Genomic DNA, 9,824 nt, shown 5'->3' on the forward strand with positions numbered 1-9,824 from the left:
TTGGTTTTTTGCTTCTGCAATTCCTGCTTTTGTTTTTCTTTTCAAAAATTTTTTTTCTATATTCTTCTAATTTTAAAAACCAGCTTTTGGAGGTAACTTGAAAAAGCGAAGTGGAATGTGACTCTGCCTAGCAAGTTTCAAGGACCTTACCTCATTTCAATAACAAACTTCAATAACAAACAAACAAAAACATAACTTTTAGCAATAGTCACAATCAAAAGAGTGTAGGCCTCAAAGGGCTTGTAGAGATCAAACAGTGCAAAATAAATCCTCCTCCCCCAATGCACAGGAGTTAAACTGCAGCTCAGCTAGGATGAAAGTTTTACAGTCAAATTCAGACTTGACGTAAGGAAAAACTTCCTAACAATTAGTTATCCAGGAATGAACTAGAAGCAACATGACAAATTTTTAGCGTGAGCATTTATACCACTGAGAATTGAGAAGACTACAAATCAAGGTTTATAGTTTTGTTGACTGTCACTTAACTAAGTGAAGGAGAAAATGTTAATAATGCAAATTAAACTTGAAGAGAAAACCCATTTACCTGCACATCCCTGGAGCTAACCCAAAGTGGAAAGGGCTCAGGAGAAAGCAGTTTCTTTCTCAGTGATCTTTAAAAACAGACCCAATGTCACATACAGTAAAAGCAGAGTTGAGATTCAAAATCAGGCTTTCCAAAGAGAGTACTTTTAATTCAGCTGACACCAATCATTAGATCTTTCAGGATCTTAAGAGACCTGTTATTCATGATCTACCTCTTAGACATTTTATAAAAAGAAAGTTTCGCAATCTCAAACTCAAAAAGCATCTCATCTGATCTGTGTCAATACAGGAAACAGCTGAGAAAAAAAGCCCACAAGGTTTTGCCAGTCACAAGAAAAACAGCATGACCAAGGGAGAAAAAAAAATTGAGTCATGGTTACTTCCTGGAAATGGAGAACATAAATAGGTTTCCAGAAGACAATAAAGGATTACTAGCTGATCAAAAGGAGTCTCAGGACAAACAGAATGTGCTTCCAGTGGCTTCTGATCTGGGCTCATTATTTTATAGTTACGCTTTGTACTTTTGTACAACATTAAGTTTGCAATGATTATGTGCAATCAGTCACTTTCCCCAGCAAGTTAACTACTCACGTCTAATGAATTATAAAAACTATAATTCTAACCTCTTACTTCCATTTCATATTGGACAATGTCAGGCTGAATTTTTTTTTCATGGTTTGAACTTGTTGCTTACTTGGCAAGGCTTATTCTACAGATATATCCAAATAAATATTAGTGCTAAAACTCCATAATAAACAGATTCATTTTTAATGGTTTGAGTAAGAAATTGTTGAGAGGTAACCTGAGACTTTTATTTGTAGTATATTAATGCTATTTCAATGTTTCAGTTTTCTTAATTGTATTTTCTTATGACCTTAAAAAGAGAGGTAGGATGAAATAGTGGGTAGAGAGTGCACCAAGATGTTAGAAAGAGCTGGGTTCAAGTCCCTCCTCTAAAAAATTACTGGTTATGTGACCCTGAGCAACTCACCTAACCTCTCAATGGTTCAGCAAACTCATAAGATTGCAGAACAAAAACTGATGTGCAGAAGTAGAAGTTCCATTCCAAGAACTCCAACAACTGATGAAATCACAGATCCGGTCAAAAGAAAAAAATTAATGAACTTAATCATGAACAAAGAAAAATATTCCATTATCAGTATATAGTTTCTATTGTATTTAATTCAGTTGCACAAGTATTCAATGAAATACCCACTTCTGTCATCACATCAAAAGGATTTGTTTTCCAAAAATGCAACAAGTCCCAGTACTTCAATGGGCAATTGGACAAATCTCTGGGTTAGTTCAGTGGTGCTAAGATGCTTAGAGCCTAGGCCTTGGCAACTGTTTTGAATTGGGGGGGGGGGGAGGGAGAAAGGAGAGGAATCCACTATTTTTGACAAATACAATCTTACCAGAAACCCTATGTGTATATTTTTCCTGTTCATGCCTGCTTTTACAACATGATCACTTGAAAAGAATAAGTCTATAGCACCAAAATAGATGGACTGGTGTATTCCTGTTCCACTCAGACTTAGGTTCTTAATACTGGGTAAATGAATGAATAGGTTGTATTCAAAACAGAAGAACTAACAATGCTTAGGGTTTATAGCCAAGACTCCTCAAAGGCCTCTCTTGACCTCTACTTTCCGTCAGAAATCAATGTCCTATACGAACATGTTGCCTTTTTTAAAAAAAGTTATCTGGCCTCCAATTTTAGGGGTTGGCTTCAAGAACCGAAGAGTCTGTGATACTTCTCAGATTTTATTTCTTCAAAACTGAGTATCTGAGTATGGTCTAATTTTAAGAAGATGTAGAAAAATATTAAAGCTAAAAAGATTAAGAGTGCTTTGTACTTCAGAAATAGCTGACGGATTAAAATGGCTTCAAACACTATTATCCAAACTGAAAAGTCTGAAATGTTCACACACAATCCCATCCCCACCACCCTCTTAAATTTGTTGTGTTTGATTTTAAAACACCTAAGTCCACACTCTTCCACACAGAATGCAGTTAGCTATTGGGACAGTCACACTACCTGCCTGTGGGGAAGTCATTTAATCTCTCTGGGCCTCAGTTTCCTTATCTGCAAAACTGTTCCCCAAACCATTTGAGCCCTGTTCTATATCTAAAGCCAAAGGTAGAAACACAGACTTGTATAGTTGTGTATTTAAAAAGCAAACACACAGAACAAAGAAAGAGATCTAACACTACATTTTAACACATAACAATATTTAACCAGTACTTCTTCGCCACATGATAACTTCTCAAGGAAAAGATTTCAGTTGATCATAATGTTGTCTTAACGTTAACAGCATCAAAAAAGGGAGAGGGGCGAGGCAAACACTATTTACAAGCACTTCTATTCATTCCTCATTAAAAGGGAAAAAAAACCCTTTCCCCTCTTCAGAAATGTTCAGCAACAATGTGTTGGAGCCAAGAAAAACCCAGGAAATATAGAACACAGTTACAAAACACTTTTCACACAAATGAAGTCAGAACTAAACAACCGGAAAAATATCACTTGCTCATGGGTAAGATGAGCCAAAATAATAAAAATAACAATTCTACCTAAACTAATTTACTTATTCAGTGCCATACCAATCAAACTAACAAAAAAATTATTTGATAGCGCTAGAAAAAATAACAACAAAATTCATCTGGAAGAACAAAAAGTCAAGAATATCAAGGGAATTCCCGGAAAAATACAAAGGAAGGTGGTCTAGCAATACCAGCTCTCAAACTATTCTGCTTATTATAAAGCAGGGATCATCAAAACTATCTGGTACTGGCTAATAAACAGTGGTGGATCAGTGGAATAGATTAGGTATACAAGACACAGTAGTGCATAGTCAATGACTACAGTAATCTAGTATTTGACAAACTCAAAGACCCCAGCCTTTGGGATAAGACCTCACTATCTGACAAAAACTGCTGGGAAAACTTGGAAAACAATAGGATACAAACTAAGTATAGACCAATATCTTAACACTGTTTACCAAGATAAGGTCAAAATGGGTGTATGATTTAGACATAAAGGATAACACCATAAGCAAATTAGAAGAGCAAGGAATAGTCTACCTGTCAGATCTATGGGGAAGGGAAGAATTCATGATGAAACAAGAGACATACAGCATTATGAAATGTAAAACACATAATTTTGATTATATTAAAATAAAAAGCTTTTGTACAAACAAAACCAATGCAACCAAAGCTAGAAGGAAAACAGAAAGCTAGGAAACAACTGTTACAACAAGCGTCTCTGATAAAGCCCTCATTTCTCAAATATGTAGAGAACTGAGTCAAATTTATAAGAATACAAGCCATTCCCCAATTGATAAATGGTGAAAGGATATGAACAGGCAGTTCAGATGAAGAAAGCAAAGCAATCTATAGGCATATGAAGAAGTGTTCTAAATCACCTCTGATCAGAGAAATGCAAATTAAAACAACTCTGAAGTACCACCTCACATTTATCAGATTGGGTAATATGACAAAAATGGAAAACTATTGGAGAGGATGTAGGAAAAATGAGACACTAATGGTGGAGTTGTAAATTGATCCAACCATTCTAAAGAATAATTTGAAACTGTGCCCAAAGGGCAACCAAACTGTGTATACCCCTTGATTCAGCCAATACCACTACTAGGTCTGTATCTTAAAGAGATCCTAATAAGGGAAAAGGACCTACAAGTGCAAAAACATTTATAGCAGCCCTTTCCATGGTGGCAAAATATTGGAAACTGGGGAATGGCTGAACAAGCTGTGGTATATGAATGTAATGGAATACTACTGTGCAATAAGAAATGACAGGCAGATTCCAGAAAAACCTGGAAAGACTTAGACCGAACTAAAGCAAAGTAAAGTGAGCAGAACCAGAAGAACACTGTACAGTGTGATGACCAGCTATGAAATGATTCGTCTCTTCTCAGCAATACAATGATCCAAGGGATGACAAGGAATGACAAAAGAAAATACTATCCACATTCAGATAAAGAACCAACGGACTCTGAATACAAATAGATGCATTTTTTTTTATACTTATTCTTTTTTGTGGCTTTTTTTCCCATTGATCTGTTTCTTCTTTCACAACTGTGTCTGATATGGCAATGTTTTACATGATAGCTCATGTGTAACCTATATCAAATTGCCTACCATTTTCAGAAAAGGGGAGGGGAGGGAAGGAGGGAGAAAAATCTGGAACTCAAAATCTTGTCAAAATGAATGCTAAAAATTGTCTTGACATGTAATTGGAAAATAAAATAAAATACTATGTTTAAAAAAAAAGAATGTGTTGGATTTTTTTTCCCCTAAAAATTTCCTTTAGCCCACTTGAGTAGAAAGAACACTGGATCTGGAGTGGGACCATCCAAGCTCTGCTTATGTGACCTTGGGCCATTCATCTTCAATTTACCCACAATATAAGTCAGTCAGTCAATAAATATTAATGCTTGCATACTGTCTCCCCCATTAGAATGTAAGGTTCTTGAGGGCACATTTTTTTTATTTTTCTTTGTATCCACAGTGCTTAGCTCAATGCACAGAGTAAGCCCACAATACATATATATGGGTTGGAACAGACACTTTCTAAGGTTCCTTTTAGCTCGGGATCCTATGAAATTCAAGATAAGAAATTCTACAAATGGATATTTAGGTGTTCAGTACTCTAATTCAAAGGGGCATACACCATTACATACTTAAATCATTAAACAAGGAACAATTTACTAGACTTCTTCAAAATCTCCAAAAAAACTGAAGTTTGGTCAGATGACATTCTAACACTTCCCCACCCTAGGCAGGGCAAGAGTTTTTCCCAACAATACCCCAGCTACTTAAGGATTGTGAAATTTTCAAGGGGGAAATTCTGTGGCAGTTGCATAATATAAGACCCACCCTTTTAACCTCAGACTCATTATTCAAACAAAATCTAAAGTAATTATGTATCTTGTTACCTTTCCACAATAAAGGGTAATCAAAAATCAAGGTACTGGAAACCTGGAAAAACTGGGATGGGGGAAGCAGGAGTTGGGTGAAGGTTCTAAAAGACTGCAAGTACAGTTTTGGTTATTTCAAAATTTTACCAAAGTGCACTCTGGGTTATGGTTACTGAAAGAAACTGATCTATTCCAAAATGTGTAAGATCCACAAACTTTATATATCTTACAGAACCACTCAAGGTCTTAAAATAATCAAGTTCTAATTTTCCTGTGGCATAAGAAACCCAGTAGGCAACTTGGTGGCACAGTGGAGAAAGCACAGGGCCTAAGATCAGGAAGACCTGAGTTCAAATCCAGCCTCACACACATTTGCAAGTAGTATGACCCTGGGCAAGTCCCTCAACCTCTCTTTGTCTCAGTTTCCTTATCTGTAAAATGAGTATTCCACCTAGGGTGGCTGAGAGGATCAAATGAGATAACAGTAAAACTTAGCACACTGCCTAGCACATAGTAACTGCTATGTAAATGTTAGCTATTATTTGTACTGTTGTTATCTCACAAAAGCACAAAAACTGCTGGGTGATGAAGCACTGGACATCGAATCAAGAAAACTTGAGTTCAAATCTGGTCTCAGATTTCCTATTGGTGAGACGCAGGCCAAGTCACTTAGTTTCCCCATTGCTAAAATGGGGATAATAATGGCATCTATCTCCCACAGTACCAGTGAGAATAAAATAATATCTATGAAGTGCTTACTGAACCTGAAAGTGTTATACAAATGCTAGCTATTTTTACTCAAATGGCTGAGTACATATCCTTAGCTATTATTTGCCAACTCCACTTAATTTCTGGCTAATCATTTCTTCACTGACTACCTTCCAAGAGACAGGTCTCAAAATTGTAAAAGTCTTGGTCACCATCATCATCCCCTTTCCTTTTAGCCATCTAGAATCACCAATAATAATAATCAAAAGAAATCAACTCAGTTCTGTATCACCTTAAGATTTACAAATCATTTTCCTCACAACAACCCAGAATGTTAGGTATCAGCGTTCCTATTTTGCATGAAGAAACTGAGGCTCCCAGAGAAAGAACTTGGAAATATGTAGACAGTAAATATTTTGTTACAAATATCACCTATGATGTCACCAATCAACTTTAAAATGGAAAAATTCAAAATTAAATAGATTTTCAAGAGTGGATGCAGCTGACTAGTACTAAGAATACGGCAATTTTTTTTTAAATGCTATTCTAGCATTGTTTTTAAATTACGTGAGATATCATCCAAGCTTTCATGAAAAGTCCAGGGAAAACTAAGCTTATACTAAAACCTTTCAAACACAAAGCACATTCGACTTCCATTAGTTGGATGTACAGATGAGTCAAGATAAGAGGCTAACTACTAAAATATGATTCAGCTCTGTATTCCTCAGTTTCCACATCCATAAAATGAGAAAGCTAGGAAAGCAGGTCTCTCCAATCCTTTCCAGCTCTAATTTCTGTGACCTAGGGACTAGGAGGTTTAAATGGTTTTATGACATATGACCTTAAATGAGGTTTAAACAATGTTCCTAATATAGTGTTTATGCAACATTTCAAACTATGAAAGTACCTTAGTTGACTGGGTTTACAGTATATAATTTTTAGTTAAAAGTTTCAACTTCCTCAAGACTGTAAAGAGAGCTATTTAAAACAAAGTATACATTGAATAACTACTACAGATACCCCTTTGGAACGATTTCACCTTTCTAATGCTACAATTTTTTTTTCTTGCAAACTCTTGGAAATAAGTTGAGACAAAAGTTAAAAAAAATATGAACATCACCCGCAAAAAAGGATTTTATTTAAAGATTTACATAGCTGGACTAGACCTAGTCTAGTCCATCTAGTCCAAATCTCTACACAAAATTGGAAAACAAGTGTCTTGACCAAGATCACATAGCTATTCAGTACCAGCTTTCTTGACTCAAAAAAGAAAGGTTCCTTCTTTTACCTGACACAAGAATCCTCCAGCTGAATGTTAAGTTCCTTGAGGGAAAGAACCATTTTTTTCATTCTTGTCTCTACCTTTGGTGCCTTGCACATTAGGAATTGGTCAATAAATGTTTGTTGAATTGAATAATGGTAGATTATTAAGCCTCAGATGCCAACTAGCTGTGTGACCCTGTTTGCCTCAGTTTCCTCATCTGTAAAATGGGTTGTAGAAGGAAATGGCAAACCATTCCGGTATCTTTGCCAACAAAACCTCAAATGGGGACACAGAGTCTGACATGGATGAAATGTCTGACTCTTAATCATTCATCTCCCAAAATCTATGAAAATAATTAATGCAACATTTGTCAAGAACCCCTCACTTCGGACAATACTGGACTTCAAAAGCTAATTTCTATTTAATGGGTCCTCCAAAGAAAGGGGTTCACCACGGATGAGGAATCCAGTTTTGCTCTCACTCCCTGTTACTCTGCAGTGCTGTCACATGACACGGTAAGCGATCAAGATCGGATTAGTCAGACAGGAGAAATGCCCTGGCAAAAACCCTTCATCTTATTTTCAGTCTATGCAAAGAACCACCCAGGGACAAGAATTATTGTGGCAATTATGGTGAATTGTAAAAATTCGACGTCACCAATTTAGAAATACTACAATGGAACACAGGGCAATGACAAAACAGCCCCCAATATGGCCCAGTCGGTTCATCTTCAGTCCGAGGAGACCATGGTAGTTACTGTAAAACTGTACTCTGTTTCAGCCAGTGACAGCAACATCTCCTCTGCTATGGATCTGGTTCACCTAACACGGTTTGTCAAGGCCTTCCTGTAATGATTGCAGCACCGAACGCAGCATAGCAAAAAAGGTTAAGGGGAATAAGCCTGTATGAATGGAGGGCTGGCTGGGGGTGGGGGAGGAACCAGGACAATCAGGTTTTGTCCGGCCTACAGATAATGCCCATCAACATCACAAACCCTCCTAGTAGTATGGGGAAAAAAAGCACTGGAGTGCCTGCCAGATCTGGGTTCTAGTTCTATCACTGTCTCGCAGGATGACTTCAGGCGCGTTCCTGGCCCTCCGCGAAAGAGAAGTCCCGCCTGAGCTCAATGACCTCGAAAGCTCCTTGCAGCTCTCACCTAGGAGCCTAAGCATCCTCCTGGGAGCTGCCTTCCCTCCCCCAGCCAGCGCCGAGCCCAGGCTCCCTGGGACCCTCCCCCCGGGAGAACCTGACCACTACGCCGCGAATGGCAGCTGCAGCTCGGCACACACCTGGGAGCCGCGGGGGAGGGGAGGCAGGGGCAGATCCGCCGCCCCTCGAATAGCGAAGCCCGGGCCGAAGAGGCTCCCGGGCAGGCTGGCAGCCCGGCGCTGCCACGGCCTGGCAGGGGAGGAAGACTCCCGACTGGGCGGCGGGCCCCGGCAATAAGAAGTCAGAAGTCAGCCTTTGGGGGGGGGGGGGTCCTGTCCTGCCCCAAAGCCTGCTGGACCAGCGGCACTGATGTGCGGAGGGAGGGGGGACGCGGCTCCCACGGGGGCACATCTGGGGTTCGCTCTGGGGGAAGGAGGGAGGACGGGGGGAGGGAGAGAGAGAGGGAGTGCCTTCGCCACAGCCCAGGCAGGTGAGGGGGTGGGAGGGGAAGAGGGCCGGTGTTCCCTGCCTTCCGGTACTCACTGAGGCGGGGTTGAGAGAGGTAGTCTCGGCTGACGGCCAGCGCCTGCTCCCGGGCCCCTGAGTTGCGGCCCTGGCCGGATCTGGACATGTCGGGCGCGGACCCGTTCATGATCCCCCGAACCGCTCGCACCGCCATCTTGTCTCCTCCGTCCCGTCGGGCCCCACGAGTCCCAGTGCGCAGGCGCAGATATAGCCGGGCGGACCGCACTCCCGGTTTCGTCTACGCGCGCGCTCCCGACTTCCTCCCTTCCTGGCTCCCTTCCTCCCTCTTGCCTTCTCTCTCGCTCCATCCCCCCTCGCTCTTTCTCCGGCCCCGCCCCCTAACGCCCACAGCTCAGGGGCGGGGTCGAAAGGAGCTGGCCAGAGTGCTGGGATGGCCCGGTTGGTCTGGCGGGGAAAGGCTATGGGAAGAAAAACGGAACATACAAAGTAAGGAACTGAAAAGCAACGAATAGTTAGAATGTTGACGAGGAAAGAGGAATAAAACCGAAGGGAGACCAGAAGAGAAGGAAAAGAGCGGAGTGAGAGAGAGAAAGAAAGGAGATAGAGAGAAGGAAGGAAGGAAAAAAGAAAGGAAGGAAGGAAGGGGAAGAAAGGATAGAAGGGAGAAAGGGAAGAAAGGAAGGAAGTTGAAAAAGAGAGGAGGAAAGGAAAGGAGGGAGAAAAGACAGGAAAGAAACCAT

General features: G+C 40.3%; 1 protein-coding gene across 1 annotated transcript in view; it reads right to left on the reverse strand.

Moving 5' to 3' along the window:
- The window catches only part of ATP6V1B2 (ATPase H+ transporting V1 subunit B2), a 31,137-nt gene extending 21,698 nt beyond the window's left edge, over window positions 1-9,439 (reverse strand). Inside the window, exon 1 of the mRNA XM_036751018.1 lies at window positions 9,142-9,439. Within this exon, the coding sequence (XP_036606913.1) occupies window positions 9,142-9,277 (136 nt within the window). The 5' untranslated portion in view covers window positions 9,278-9,439. The remainder of the gene's footprint in view (window positions 1-9,141) is intronic.
- Window positions 9,440-9,824: the final 385 nt, after the last annotated feature.

This window comes from Trichosurus vulpecula, chromosome 3 (assembly GCF_011100635.1).
Source record: "Trichosurus vulpecula isolate mTriVul1 chromosome 3, mTriVul1.pri, whole genome shotgun sequence".
NCBI classification, from domain to species: Eukaryota; Metazoa; Chordata; class Mammalia; order Diprotodontia; family Phalangeridae; genus Trichosurus; species Trichosurus vulpecula.